Genomic DNA, 16,832 nt, shown 5'->3' with positions numbered 1-16,832 from the left:
GATAATTACAAATTTAAATCTATTGACAGCCCTACTAAATGTTAATGATGAAGAATTGTTGAACTCTTTATCATTAAGATGCTAATGCAAAGTAATGCTAGAAGCGTAAACATAGAGAACAGCTGTTCTAGAACTGGGTTCATGGCTCTAGGATTTCCCTAAACATTCTTTAGTAATCTCTACAGTTGAGTTCATTTATCATGTAGAGTACACTACTGTACAAACCCATTAAGTGGTTAGTATAAAAGGGCAGCCTGACCCCACTTAATGACATCCCAATGGTCCGCACGTGCTGGGAATTTTAATGTGGTTGCACAGCACGCTTTAGGATTCTTATGAAAATTAGACTTTCCTGAAGAACTTTCACTGAGCATAGATATCAGGTTATTTACGTTTCTTTCAATGCCTCTAACAAGAGTAATATATACAGATGATCTACTGTATAATATATATATATATATATATATATAACCAAATAGCTTTATTTCTCTTAAATATTTACTTTATTATATCTAGTTTGTCAGTTTATTGCAGAGATGATGGGAACAAAAATGTATGCTATCACATGGATCTGTTTTATGTTTATGTATCTCTGAGGCAGTTCCACCCTGTAAGCAATAAAATATTTTATGAATGGGTGTGTGAATGGACAGTGGATGTGTATATATTTAATGGTGTTGGTCTTAAAGGGACCATGTTCTTTTTTATTATATTATCTTTCTTGAAATCTAATTATAATGTTAATCATTTTTTTTCCAACCCAAAACAGTTTCTTTAGTTTCTCGTGAGCATAAACAATATTAGAATGATTTCCGAAGGATCATGTGACATTGAAATTTCAGCTTTGCCATTACGGAAATAAATTACATTTTAAAATATATTCAAAATAAAAATAGATATTTTAAATTATAATAATATTGCTGTTTTTACTGTATTTTTAATCAAATAAATCAAGCATTGGTGAGCATAAGAGACATCTTTCAAAAACATTGACAACATCTTAAAGGTGCCATCGAATGAAAAATTGAATTTACCTCGGCATAGTTCAATAACGAGTTCAGTACATGGAAATGACATACAGTGAGTTTCAAACTCCATTGTTTCCTCCTTCTTATATAAATCTCATTTGTTTAAAAGACCTTCGAAGAACAGGCGAATCTCAAAATAACACAGGCTTTTACGTAACAGTCGGGATTATTACTATGTACGCCCCCAATATTTGCATATGCCAGCTCATGTTCAAGGCATTACACAAGGGCAGGATGTCTGGATGTGCACAGCTGAATCATCAGACTAGGTAAGCGAGCAAGAACAATAGTGAAAAATGGCAGATGGAGCAATAATAACTGACATGATCCATGATAACATGAGATTTTTAGTGATATTTGTAAATTGTCTTTCTAAAATGTTTCGTTAGCATGTTGCTAATGTACTGTTAAATGTGGTTAAAGCTACCATCGTTTATTACTGTATTCACGGAGACAAGAGAGCCATCATTATTTTCATTTTTTTAAACACTTGCAGTCTGTATAATTCATAAACACAACTTCATTCTTTATAAATCTCTCCAACAGTGTGTAATATTAGCTTTAGCCACAGAGCACAGCCTCAAACTCATTCAGAATCAAATGTAAACATCCAAATAAATACTATACTCACATGATCTGATGTATGCATGCAGCATGCATGACGAACACTTTGTAAAGATCCATTTTGAGGGTTATATTAGCTGTGTGAACTTTGTTTATGCAATGATAGAGTCGAGAGCTCTGGGGGGGCGGAGAGCGCGAGCAATTAAAGGGGCTGCAGCCTGAATCGGCGCATTTCTAATTATGCCCCAAAATAGGCAGTTAAAAAAATTGATTAAAAAAAAAATCTATGGGGTATTTTGAGCTGAAACTTCACAGACACATTCAGGGGACACCTTAGACTTATATTACATCTTGTTAAAACTAGTTCTAGGGCACCTTTAATTATTCCAAACTTAATTATTTCCAGTTGTGTATTTACTAATAATCATTTGGTTTGTGTTTGTGCAAATAATCAAATGAAATTTGCATCATATTTAGTTAATTGTTACCCCCCAAAAATATGCTTTAGCACATTTATGTTTAATGTAAAAGCTATTTCTTGCATTGAATTTCCAGCAAAAATAACTACGTTGTGATATGTACATTCAACACAATGCAATATTACTGTTATATGCCATCCATCTCTATTGAATAAGTACTATAAAACACTGCGTTGTCTTATTATTTAGGATGGATTGTTTTTGTGCAAAATGATTCATGACTTTTTTATTAGAAAGCAGCTGTAGAGATATCTAAATTCATAGAAAGTAGATCAGCGTACGCGCTGGTGAGTGAGACCTCCCGCCGCGCCGCCGTCACCATCTCCCTGTGACTTATCTGCTTTTCATTACAGCTTTGCCTGTAGACAGAATTGTTTCATAATGAAGAAATATATTTTCCCTCTGCCTCATGTTCATTTGCTTTACAATCCGAAAGTGCTGTGGGAATGCGGTGCGGTGCGAGAGAGACATCAGAGATTATGACACGAAAAAACGCCCTGAAGATTGCACCGAGTTAGTTAAAAATGCAGACGGATAGATATTCATGTTTGTCAGGCCCTGCTGAAATAGTGGCAAATGAAAACCACACTGAGAAAGCGTGTGTGTGTGTGAGCCTCCGAGGGCACACTCGCTGTCACTCCAGTCTGCAGCTTTAACACATCACATCGCAACATGCTTTTCCCGAGGGGGAAAAAAAGAAATGTGTTGGTTGTCATGGAAATCTATAGCCATTTTTCTTTCTTTCTCAGTTTTGAGCGGGTCTGAGTCCAGAGGGAAGGTTGCAGGAATGAGATGTGGGCAGGGTGACACGGGGCGATGACAGCGGGCAGCCGCTGGTATTGATCTGCGATCTGTCACGGCAGCGCACTCTTGAAAAAGCGCAATAAAGTGTTTCACAACACGTATCTTATTTTTCATTTTCAGCTGCTATTCTGTTACGCCGGTGCTCCACGGGCCTGACCGAGAACTGAACTGCATGCAACACTAAAAACAGAGGAACTGGAGACTTCAGAAATATATGGAAATCAATAAGCTACACCAAAAATGGTCTGCATGCTTCTTTCAGTCGATAAATATCAACATGGAGCTAAGCAAGCTTTGTCTCTTTGTTTTAGAGGTACATTTTGCCCTTTTAAAAGCACCTTCCGTGTGCCTTCTGCTCCTCTCAGAGTAGAGTTGTGGCTTGAATATGTTTTAGATGCTGGTCAGCGGCATGAGATGATGGCAGGGTCCAAAACAAACTCTCACCAAGCACCAAATGCACGTAAAAAATGGCTGGCATTACACAACAGTTGGTTGATAATGTTTTAATAAGTGCAACATAATACATGGCTGCCACAATTTGTAGTCTACCATTTTTTGCCTGTACTGTTTATCTTGGATGCCTATAGTTGTTGTTTTTTTAATTTGAGAACTCCATGTGGTGGCACCATGTGCAATATTCTTGCCACCAAAATGAAAATATAAGCAACTTTATCACTCCGTCTGTCTCTGTTTAACTGACTCATCTTGTATATGGTGCTGTAGGTTACAAAATTACTTGTTTGTCACTAATTTAAAAGAAAAAAACAAAACAAATAATTCTATTTTGTCTTTTTCACTTTCATTTATCATATAAATATATAATGATTTTTTAAAATTAATTTTATAATAGTTAAATAGATACATAGATTTTATTTTATTTTACAAAGGCACACCGTTTTGTTGTTATTGTGAGCATACACAAATAAAAGTAGGAATGATGGATTGCTCTCATCTGTATGACAGCAAGTGATCGCGTCGGCGCCTCCATGTCGTGCAGTAAAGTGCGCTATAATTTAGCTGCCTTCCACACTCCGCACAAACTCTTGGATATATGTGACCCGTGCTGCCAAAATGAGTCGGAATGCGCATGGGCTAATTTCTAGCTACTGGCAAAACGAGAAATGTGTCAATTTTGGTCAAAATTGAGGTTTTCACAAAAATGAGTTCATTATGCCCATATGAGTTCCATAACAACATCCAAAGCTCAGCCGAATAGCGGATCATAGCTGTACAGGGCGGGGTTTTATTTCTCATCTCCATAAATATATCTAATAGTAAAGCTAATGCAAGGGCTAGAAATCCATTTATCCTTTGCTGATACTTCCTTGTCATCGTGGAGAGTGCAGTTCATGGTTGAATAGCAACGACAGACGCCACGGGAGCGCAAGCGCTTGTGGAAAGGAGGAGAAAGCGGCATGGCGCGGTGCAGCCCCTAAATGTGAACGGCCCCTAAAACACGTCAAGAAGTACAACAAGCGTATCAATAAGAACACTAGAAATCGTAATGCAATGGGCCAGTCTACAGGACATAGATTAAGCCTTTAAATAAAACGGTTATTGAGCGGTTTCTGTCACATACAATAAAAGATCCTGTACAGCGACATGAAATGAAAATGAGCACAAAAAACCTGCCTACCTTACACAACACCGAAAGTGGACTTGCGCTGAGGAGTAAAATTCTTTCTATGCACACTGACGTCACACTCTGCCTATATGTTTTACAAAACATAATTTAACATATAAATAAAATGTTTTAATAGCCCACTTAAAGTGTTTATTACAAATAAATTACTATATGCTGAAAATGAATAAATGAACAAAATTTTGCATTGCATTTACAATCCTGTGAAAACAGCACCCCCAGAACCCCTACTTCCCGCACCCCTGCGCACGATCCCGATATACACATGTAGACAGAATTACAGTATTTAAAGGTCCCGTTCTTCGTGATCCCATGTTTCAAACTTTAGTTAGTGTGTAATGTTGTTGTTAGAGTATAAATAAAATCTGTAAAATTTTAAAGCTCAATGCCAAGCGAGATATTTTATTTAACAGAAGTCGCCTACATCGAACGGCCAGTTTGGACTACATCCCTCTACTTCCTTCTTTAATGATGTCACTAAAACAGTTTTTTGACTAACCTCCACCCACAGGAATACACAAGAGTTGCGTTTGTAGAGTGTGTTTGTCGCCATGTCGTCGAAATGGTGTTATTTTCATCCCGCAGTCCAATCACCGGGTCTGATTCCGGCTCAAATTGATAGGGTAAAATTAAAGACATGTTTACAATAACACTGAGCGCGTGCATCTCCATGTTATGGTAAGAGGCGTGACCTTTCCGGGCAAGGTTCGCTAAGCTGCTGTCGAATCACAACACAGGAACCGCTGGCACAATCAGAACTCGTTACGTATTTCTGAAGGAGGGACTTCATAGAACAAGGAAGTCATCAGCCCGTTTTTATGACAGTGGAAACAACGGTATACAGATAAGTAAATTATGTGAAAAATGCTGTGTTTTTTTACACGCGAAACATGAACACATGTTATATTGCACACTATAAACACAATCAAAGCTTCAAAAAAATGGGACCTTTAAAAAAAACAAAATGTTTCTTGGTGAGTATTCATGCAAACATATTATGTGTGTGTGTGTGTTTAATAGAGAATGTGAGAATTACAATAACAATTTTTTGAAAATTTGCTCATTGCGACTCATTTTGCCAGCACAGGTCACATAATAGCACACATTTATCTAGGTTAATGTTAGAGCGAGCAGCCATGTAAAGTTGCTACTACTAACATGTTTCAAATGATAAGCCATATTTGAGGTCGGTGAATGATAGGTGAACATTTGTATTTCCTGCCCGACATACTGTAATTACCAAAAGGACCCGCCGTTACCAATCTGTCCCTCACAGACTGCATGATTTCACCACTTTCTGTGGAGTTTTTTTTTTTTTTCGAGACCAACCGACTAATAAAATCTTGGGCGACTAAGCCTCTTCTAGTCGACTAATGTTTAGTTGACTATTAGGGGGCAGCCCTAAATGAAACCAAACAGACTTAAACATAACAGATATACATTTCATAAATTGCTAAGGTAATGTTGGCAAATTAATGTATTGTTTAAAGGTACCATCGAATTGAAAACTGAATTTACCTTGGCATAGTTGAATAACAAGAGTTCAGTACATGGAAATGACATACAGTGAGTCTCAAACTCCATTGTTTCCTCCTCCTTATATAAATCTCATTTGTTTAAAAGACCTCCGAAGAACAGGCGAATCTCAACATAACACCGACTTTTACGTAACAGTCGGGATCATTAATGTGTACGCCCACAATATTTGCATATGCCAGCTCATGTTCAAGGCATTACACAAGGGCAGCCAGTATTAACGTCTGGATCTGTGCACAGCTGAATCATCAGACTAGGTAAGCAAGCAAGAACAATAGTGAAAAATGGCAGATGGAGCAATAATAACTGACATGATCCATGATAACATGATATTTTTAGTGATATTTGTAAATTGTCTGTCTATATGTTTCGTTAGCATGTTGCTAATGTACTGTTAAATGTGGTTAAAGTTATCATCGTTTCTTACTGTATTCACGGAGACAAGAGCCGTCGCTATTTTCATTTTTAAACACTTGCAGTCTGTATAATGCATAAACACATCTTCATTTTTTAAAAATCTCTCCAACAGTGTAGCATTAGCCGTTAGCCACGGAGCATACTATCAAACTCATTCAGAATCAAATGTAAACATCCAAATAAATACCATACTTACGCGATTAGACATGCTACATGACGAACACTTTGTAAAGATCCATTTTGAGGGTTATATTAGCTGTGTAAACTTTGTTTATGCACTGTTTAAGGCAAGCTCGAGCTCCGGGGGCGGAGAGCGCAAGCAATTAAAGGGGCCGCAGCCTGAATCGGTGCATTTCTAATTATGCCTCAAAATAGGTAGTTAAAAAAAATAATAAAAAAAAATCTATGGGGTATTTTGAGCTGCAACTTCACAGACACATTCAGGAGACACCTTAGATTTATATTACATCTTGTAAAAAAAACATTCGATGGCACCTTTAAGGAAAGCTGAAATATTTTTACCTTGACACACCATCTTAAACCTGCAATGCTCATAGTGTGAAACACAATGAAACAGCCAAATGCGTTGATTGTACATTCCTCCATACAGCAACAATCAGTCACTTATGTTGCGGCTTTTCTCAATTGTAAGTCTCTTTGGACAAAAACATTGGTTAAATGAATTAATATAATGATATGAGCCTATAGTTTGCCCCTTGCAAGTTATAAACCTAAAGCTTTTTTGTTACAAGCCCAGTTCTTTAACCACCACTCTGTACCATTTGGTAGAAATGGGATTTGAGCCCACACCTCTATCTAGAAACCAGGAAACTCCTCACCTGAGAAGGTTGAAGCACCTTATGGCTTATAACTCTTAAAGAAGCAGCCACTTTTTGTACTGCCTTGTTAAATTCTAAAGCACTCTGTGGTTGGTTTCTATTTCAAGAAGCACAAGACATTGTTTGTGAGTTTTATATATGCAACAGGCTGAATTCAGCAGCTGAATGCCGCAGTTTGACAGCAAATTATATGCATTTTGACATTGTTTGCCATCACAAAGGTTCACATTTGGTCATGCTCATGCTCTCTTTGGTTTTCTACAGGGCAAAACTACAAAAACCCTAAATGAATGGCAAAGAAAACGCAGGGAAAAAAGAAGGGTGGAGAAATGTTTTGTACTTGAGCGTGTAATGTTCAACATTTGTCAGCTGTTCTGTCAAGTATGACCAGTGTTAGTTTGGATGTTTGACACATCTTTTGTCATAAGAAGTATTTCTTTGTATTCTAGACCTCTGAAAATGCTTTTGTTTTTTGTTTTTCTTAAACGCATATATTGTTTTGTGTGTGTTTTTCTTCAAGCTTTTTTCTTAGTAACCTGAGGTTGTTTTTGGGCCTTTGCACAGACCTTTTTTAAAAGCAGCATTAGTTTTAATAAGCGATAGGACAACAGATTCATTTCCACATGCTATATATTGTGCGTAAAGAATGGTTTAAAATATAAATGTTTGTAATTTACAGCTGTAAAAACACATGCTTTAGGAGAGTATTTCTTGTCTTCAAGACCATTATGCTAATTTGTATATGAAAAATCAATGCTTAGAATCAGTGTTCATGGATTCCAAATCTCTTTGAGATGTTATTGCCAATCTCCTCTTTTTGCCACTTTATTTGTAAGCAGGAAGTGAAATTTGAGGAGTTAATGGAGCGTTTTCTGGCTGTCTTCTGCTGGAGTCTTAAGAGGGAGTCCACCCTAATCCCACAAATCATAAAAGCTTATGAATTTTAAATTGAAAAGCCCAAATTTCTTTTCTTTGTACTATTCATTTTGCCCCACCTGAGCTCCGAGTCTATGCTGCCCTACCCGCATTTCATATGGCTGGAAGCTTTGGACGGAAATTAGATTATCCTGACATGCTAAAGACAAAAGGAGAGACCCTGTCTTCTCAAAACAATAAAAAGCTGTGCCACTTCATATCTTCGTATTTCAGCGCAAACCCCGGCATCATATTCACCAACCACCTGCAATCTAGTTTAAACCGGTGCAAATAAATAGCACTGGGCCATATTTCAACTACAGTAATTTGCTGTCATTCTCTATGTATCATGTTCTATTCATTAAAGACAAAAAAAGTATATCACAATTTCCACAAAAATATTAAGCAGCACTGTTTTCAACATTGATATTAATAAGTATTGTTTCTTGTGCAGCAAATCAAAATATTAGAATGATTTCCGAAGGATCATGTGACGCTGAAGACTGGAGTGATGATGCTGAAAATTCAGCTTCGCATCACTGGAATAAATTACAATTTAAAACATTAGAATGGAAAACAGTTTTAATTTGTAATAATATTTCACAGTCTTATTGCTTTTACTGTATTTTGCCTCAGATGCAGCCTTGGTGAGCATAAGAGACTTAAACATAACAAAAATCTTATTGACCCCAAACTTTTGAACTGTAGTATGTGTATATACTACATACAGGGCTTGACATTAACACCCGCCAACCCGCCAAATACTGGTGGATTTGAGCAGTGGCGTGTAACGCAGTCATTCCTACTAGCTACTTTGGTGGGTTATATACATTTTTCAATTGTAGTCTTTTAAAAAGGCATCTGAAATAATAAACTAAGTACAATGTATTGTTGTCAAAATATCGATTTTTCGATACCAATACTGAAATATCTGAAACGTTCCCAATACTCATTTCCTTCAGAACAGATACACAATACCAGCTGTGCTTTCTCTCTCTCTCATTTCTTCAACAGTGAATTGACACACAAAACCGCCTCCCCTCACTCACTCATTTCATTTGCTCTGGATGAATTAGTTTTACAGGGCTTGAATTTCAGCATGGGATTGCGCATATTGCTCATAATTTTACTCATTCCAGCTGATTTTGTGCTCACATCCAAAATATGCGCACATAAACCACCTCTCAGTACTAAATTAAGTTCTTTTTCGCTGCTTTTTGAGCTTAAACAGTCAAATACACAAAATAATGTCAAAATGTCGGTCTTGGCGAGTATTCACGTAAACACAGTCAGTTACGTTTTAAGTGAACATAAACATTTGAGAAAGAAAACGCATGCGTAACAGTATAATGGACCCATGCATCAGGTCTTAAAGTGACAGCAGCCTAATATACCTGCTGCCAAATTATGAGATAATATTAAAAATATATATATGGCATTTTTTGCCTATGGTATCAATGTCAAAATTGTGGCCAATTGGAAAACCACTAGCCACAGTGGCTGGTGAGCAATGTCAAGCCCTTACTTTTTTTTTTTTTTTTTTTTTTCATTAGTTCAGTAATTTTCCAATACACTAATATAAAATGCAGGTCATGGTCTCTGATCCAATAAAAATACCCATGTTATTGTTCCAGAGCTTAGATTTGTTGGTAGGTCACAATCTTCTGAATGGAGATTCTGCTGTAAAGACTGCTGGTTATCTTAGGAAGGAAATTTATATTTTTCAAGTATTCTCTCGGGTGTGTTTTGTGCCCCTCGACTAAGGGAATAATGACACGAAACAATGAGATGAACCACAGCCCACTGAATCCTCTGTCTCTGTGGACCTGGGAAACAGAGTGAGGAAGGCAGCATTTGTTCCCTTACCAGCTCATAGTTATACATATAAATGAATTTGTTATTTTCTGAAAAAGTATGAAACACAGATCCAGATGAGACGTGACAACATACTCTAACTAGGAGACGCCAAATTTCCAACAGAAGCAAGTAGTTGCTCTGTCCTAACTTAGAGAAAATGTCGTTCCAAATGTTAAAATCCCAGACAAGTTGTACTGTATGTAGGATTTAAAGGCTAACTATTAGCTTTGCAGTTGCCACAGTTATGTTCACTTTGTTTTAGTTTTCATGGACTTTCAGTTTCTTTGTCTTTGTTTCCCGCCACTCATGAGTTTCTATGGTTACATATGATTAGTTCGTTCAGTTCAGCTGTGTTTGATTAATTATCTTCTTTGAGTCTGAACTTAGGTTCTGTTTTCTCCTCAGTTCACTGTCGGTTGTTATTTGTGTTAGTGCACGCTGTTACGCCTGCTGCCTTCTAGTTTAATAAATCTTGTTTATATTTTATAATTCTGTCGTCTGTCTTCATCTTCTTCAGAGCAGTTGTAACAGCAGTTGTTTGATTGACATTAAAGTCTCATAGAAAACTGTAGAGGATAATGCTATGCAATGCTAGCATGTATATACACTGATGAATATTTATGAAAGTTTATTCATAAATATGAAAAGATATAGATTAATATCATTCATGTATGTTTAAAGGAATACATTAAAACAAAATCTGATTTAAGTAGGTCATGTAATTAAATTTGAAGTAATTGTAATGTTATTACATACTTATCACAGTAAAGTTTGGTTTATATTAATGGCCACTTATGGACATCAGATTCATGGAGACATGGTGAGACCAGGGGCCAATTCCATAAACATAGCAATTATGTTAAGACAGTGTCTTAAGATCTAGTATGACCCACTAGCAGTTAGTCAAAGGGCATTCAATCTTACTTTTCTGTATCAAATTAGGCTAATCTTAGCGGTTTATGCAACTGGCCCCAGGACTAAACAGAATATTTGCCATTTAGTTTTGATGACTCTTCGTAACAGTTTGAGTAGAAATGCTTTCCTGATTAGTTGAGGGATTGGAGGATGTCTTAATTTTGCATAAACTCTCCTCACCAAAGCACAAATAATGGAAAAGAGTGTTGAATATTACAGTGCAATAACTGTCACAAGATGACAGATTGTAGAAAAGAACATTAAAAGTGCTTTTTCATATTTAAATGTTTTGAAGTTCTCTAAATATCATTAAGAGTTAATGGACAGGGTTTACTGGATAAGTTTCGGGAATTTTCATCAGGAAGTTGGGAACCACTGAAACTGCAGAAATTTCAAATAAATTGATTTTGAATAATAACCTTTTAAAACAGATTTACTGTGAACTACAAGGTTATTAATCTATGGTATAGGCCAGGGGTTCCCAACACTGCATGTTTTCCATGTCTCCTTAATCAAACCCACCTGATTCAGATCATCAGCTCATTAGTAGAGATTCCCAAGACCCGAAATGGGTGTGTCAGACAAAGGAGAGATACAATATATGCATTGTTGTGGGGCCTCCAGGAACGTGGTTGGGAACCACTGGTATTGGCTTTTGTCCTGGGGAAAACTACATTATCCATGACTCTGCAGAGAAACCTTCACTAATTAGAGAAGGACAAGCAAGTTGTGGCAAAAGAACTCTTTAGCACCCACCCATTCCTCATCTTTAAATCACTTACCTTTAAGTCAAATACCTTTGATTTTTGTACAATTTTCAAGTCCTTTTTTGCTTCAAATCAAAGTTCGTAACATAATTCACCCCGTAGCCGGTTGGTTTGGGTCATGGCTTATAAATCTTAAATTAAGAAAAATAATACTAAAATAATAATTAAAAAATACTTCCAGAACCAAGGCCGATGATACAATGGATGGGCACTGTTGCATTCTATTTATGACTTATCTCATTATTAATTAGCCATTGTTACATAAACGATGTATACATTTTTAAAGCTGCAGTCCACAACTTTTTTTGGTTAAAAATTATTCAAAATCAACTTTTGAACAAGTACATAACCAGCCAGTGTTCAAAACTATCTAATTATCTTGTCTCGATTCACAACAGTAAGCTTGGAATAATGTTTTATAATATGCTTTTTTTCCTCAGTTGGTCAAAACAAAAGTGGCAGACACGTTACTTACTTGTTCAGATGATATTTTCCATTGAAAATTCTTATATTGGTCATACTTTCAAGATGTAGAATCTGTGATTCTGAAGTTCAGTATCCACACCGGTGCGGTGACTGACAGCAAGCATTAGATTCATCCGCACTGACGAGCTGTGCCAAGGCACAACGCACGTACAGATAACTGTTCTGCATATGACTGCAATTGCATGTTTCAAACAGAGATGGCGACAAAGAGGAAAAACTGCGGACAGCAGCTTTAACTATAGAAGAACTGGTATATTGCAAAAATTGCTTCTGGTTGTTTGTTTGCATAAGATAAATCTTGCCGTTGATTAGCCAATTTAATCGTTGTACTGTCCAGATCATGTGGACTTTGATGTTGTATGTTTGATGGACGTTTTGATTTGATGAACCCACTCTGTCTCAATAATGCAACGTATCACGAGTACCCACAATGATGCTACGACCCACACACAAACAAGAACTCATTAATGTGACTAATATCCCAGCACCCCACTGTGTCCCACAACAACAAAGACTTTTGTGCGTGCTCGAAGAGCTCATTTACACACTTTAATGTCTAATCAGACGACGCTTGCCACACAGACAGAAATATCCTCCAATCACAGAAAAATGTCTATCAGATATGATTATAAGCACATCCAATTGAATTACAGCGTGACCAATGGAAGCTATTTCACAGTTCACTGATCAGTCAAAATACGCTTGGTACAAATGACATCGGGCAAATGGCAGGACTGTTACCTGGGCTTATCTGAACCTGAAATTCACTCTGATAACCTTTATTCTACCTAGATAATGTTTTGACTAACTTTCCCTATCTTTCTGTCTCAACAGAAATCGAAAAGATTCAAAAAGACGAAGACAAAGAGGATGAGAAGTTCATTGATGTGGTCATCAACAAGAACATGAAATTGGGACAGAAGGTTTTGATCCCTGTAAAACAGTTTCCCAAAGTGAGTACAACAAAAAGTTTTTTCAGTGTGTAGTATCATATAGGTTACACCCAACTAGTCACTTACACTAATGTTTACAAGTTTGTATACACACACAGACATATATATAATATATATAAAAATGTAATATATATATATATATATATATATACAGTACAGTCCAAAAGTTTGGAACCACTAAGATTTTTAATGTTTTTAAAAGAAGTTTCGTCTGCTCACCAAGGCTACATTTATTTAATTAAAAATACAGTAAAAACAGTAATATTGTGAAATATTATTACAATTTAAAATAACTGTTTTCTATTTGAATATATTTCACAAAGTAATTTTTTCCTGTGATGGCAAAGCTGAATTTTCAGCATAATTACTCCAGTCTTCAGTGTCACATGATCCTTCAGAAATCATTCTAATATGCTGATCTGCTGCTCAAGAAACATTTAATGTGTACAACTGTACAAAATATTTGTGTACAATATTTTTTTTCAGGATTATTTGATGAATAGAAAGTTCAAAAGAACAGTGTTTATCTGAAATCTAATCTTTTGTAACATTATAAATGTCTTTACTGTCACTTTTGATTGATTTAATGCATCCTTGCTGAATAAAAGTATTAATTTCTTTAATTTCTTTTCAAAAAAATAAAAATAAAAATTCTTACTGACCCCAAACTTTTGTATAATGCTACAGAAGCTTTGTATTTCAGATAAATGCTGTTCTTTTGAACTTTCTATTCATCAAGGAATCCTGAAAAAAAAAAAGTACACAACTGTTTTCAACATTGAAAATAATCATAAATGTTTATTGAGCAGCAAATCAGCATATTAGAATGATTTCTGAAGGATCATGTGACACTGAAGACTGGAGTAACGATGCTGAAAATTCAGCTTTGCATCACAGGAATAAATTACTTTGTGAAATATATTTAAATAGTACATAGTTATTTTAAATTGTAATAATATTTCACAATATTACTGTTTTTTACTGTATTTTTAATTAAATAAATGTAGCCTTGGTGAGCAGACGAAACTTCTTTTAAAAACATTAAAAATCTTAGTGGTTCCAAACTTTTGGAATGTACTGTATACACACACATACACACACACACACACACACACACACACACACACACACACACACACACACACACACACACACACACACACACACACACACACACACACACACACACACACACACACACACACATTATGTAAACAAACTTTTATGTTAGATGCGATTAATCGCAATTAATCAATTTGACAGCACTAATTGTAATATATTGAGAGTCTATTTCGAAACACAGACTAGTAGCGCATTACAATGGTCAATGTGGAAAAACACGGAGTACTACAGGACAAAACTGGACCTAAACATGCAATATTTCTGAGATGAAAGACGGATGACTTAACACCACTCTGTACATGGGGTTCGAACATCAAACATGAGTCAAACATGACTCCAAGATTCTTCAACTCTAAAACAGAACGATCAATAGATAACCTATTAGCACTAGCGCTATGCAAATATAGAAAATCATTTTGATTTTTAGCAAATCTATATTTATAAAAAAAATGATAAATCAATGATTTAGCCAGCACTGCAAAAATATTAAGTGTGAAATTCAGCAATATTTAAAGGGATAGTTCACCCAAAAATTATTTTATTGTACACAAAGGAAGGTATTTGGAAGAATTCCAGTCATTTTTTTCTTTTTTTTCTGTATGTAAATGTTTTACTTTTTTTTGATTATTTATGTATGGTCCTGTTATTGTCACTGTATGTCTGAGCCTCGTCACAAGCATTTCAATGCACAGTTTTTCCCCAGTGTTAACTATGCAAATGATAAAGAAATGCCTCTTGACTCTTGATTTCGCCCCCCATTTACTACTTAGGAACAATAAATACTATGCTAGTCAATGGGGGGTGAGATCTGTTTGGTTACTGACATTCTTCCAAATATCTTTCTTGGTGTTCGGCAAACTCATACAGGTTTGGAATTACTTGAGGGTGAGTAAATGATGACAGAATTTTCATTTTTGGGTGAACTATCCCTTTAACAGTCAAGTGCGCGCAGGATCCGAATCAGCAACAAGTCAGCTACAGCAATTCATTGGGTTACGGACTGGAATTTTACCAGAAAACTTCTATATCGCCGCTATGCGAATGAAGCAGCAATGGTAATGTTTTGAGTATATATAATATTAAGGCATAAAACGTGTATAATATTAAGGCATAACATGTATCATTCTGATACACTGACTTGTAGACGACCCTGTATACTTCACTCTTCCTATTCAGTTTCTGGTTCAAAATATGGCTGAAGTAAACCAATATTTCCACTTTCCATTGTGTAGTGTTTACTACAGTTGGCCGAGTGGATCAAGTAGTCCGACCTGGTGTGAATGAGTGGAGACGGGGACTAATTTGCATATTCATGCTTCTGAATATACTAAATGAGGCTAGGTGATCACATAACTCCTATTTTGAAATCTCTGAACTGGCTCCTGGTCAGGTACCAAGTTAATTTTAAAAAATCCTCATATTAACCTATAAAGCACTGCTCTATTTAGCTCTGCAGTATTTAGCATACCTTTTTATTCCTTATATGCCAAGGCATAATTTGCGTTCGTCTCAGAGTGGTCTATTGGCTGTCTCTAAACATGGCTTTGCTCTGTGGGTGACAGGGCTTTTGCTTTTCATGCCCCAAAATTGTGGAATTCTCTTTCAGCTGACATTTGGGAAGCTAAATCCCTTGGCATTTTCAAATCCCATCTTAAAATGTTTTATTTCAGGATGGCTTTTAATTGACTTTGTATATTATGGATGTTTTATTTTATTTGTGGTTATTGTTGATGTTTTTCTGTACAGCACTTTAAGAAATCTACTTGTAAAGGCACTTTATAAAATAAGTTATTATATGCAGTGTTATAGTGTAGAATTATTAGATTTTGTATAGAAATCCTTGACATTGGCATGCCTTTTTCACGGCTGATAACCTTTCATTTGTTTAACATGTTATCACACGACACAGCAGCACTTCACTTGATATATAGGCCACAGTCATTTCTAAGCATGAAAAGCACTTCACAGCGAGGCTACATGTTAATATGAACATGACTTTGATATTGAAGCATGCATGGGGCGATTCCAGCAAATGGTCCTAATTTCCATATTGTTGCCGTTGAGTGTGTTATTTGATGATTTTTTTTCCTCCTTCGCAGACATAGAGGCGATCGTGACCTTGACGGCAGACTATCACATTATCATACCACTGAGTGTGTGTGTGTGTTCATGTGACGTGTGCATATATTCCCGCGGTGTTCCCAGAAGACTCGCACATGAGGACCAATCCTTTCTGTACCTCATTTAGTTTGTGCTTTCGTAGTTCTCCAAACATAATTTAATGGGCTTCTTTGTTTGCCTGGTTTTTAATTCACACCGTTCCATCTTGAGAGGGTGAAAGAGCGACACACAGCAGGAGAATAGAGAGAAATAGAGAAATTGAGTGTAGGTGTAGATGTCTGACTCTCTTTTAGGACAGTGAAAGGGTTTTAGACAGATGATAATTGGAACAGAGTGCTTATTTGAGTGTTTGAGGAGGAGTTTTAGTGAAGAAAGAGAGCAAGAAAT

General features: G+C 36.2%; 1 protein-coding gene across 12 annotated transcripts in view; it reads left to right on the top strand.

The window, feature by feature from the left end:
- The window catches only part of khdrbs3 (KH domain containing, RNA binding, signal transduction associated 3), a 180,630-nt gene that overhangs the window by 91,589 nt on the left and 72,209 nt on the right, over window positions 1–16,832 (top strand). For all 12 annotated transcript variants that reach the window (XR_007186499.1, XR_007186500.1, XM_048202998.1 and 9 more), the window contains one exon: window positions 13,084–13,202. Coding sequence is in view for 10 of the 12 variants with exons in the window: in XM_048202998.1 (XP_048058955.1) it covers window positions 13,084–13,202 (119 nt within the window). In the remaining 2 variants the exon portion in view is untranslated. The remainder of the gene's footprint in view (window positions 1–13,083; window positions 13,203–16,832) is intronic.

This window comes from Megalobrama amblycephala, linkage group LG9, assembly GCF_018812025.1.
Source record: "Megalobrama amblycephala isolate DHTTF-2021 linkage group LG9, ASM1881202v1, whole genome shotgun sequence".
NCBI lineage: Eukaryota > Metazoa > Chordata > Actinopteri > Cypriniformes > Xenocyprididae > Megalobrama > Megalobrama amblycephala.
Note: the sequence above shows the minus strand (reverse complement) of the source record. Positions and strands in the feature narration are given on the sequence as shown.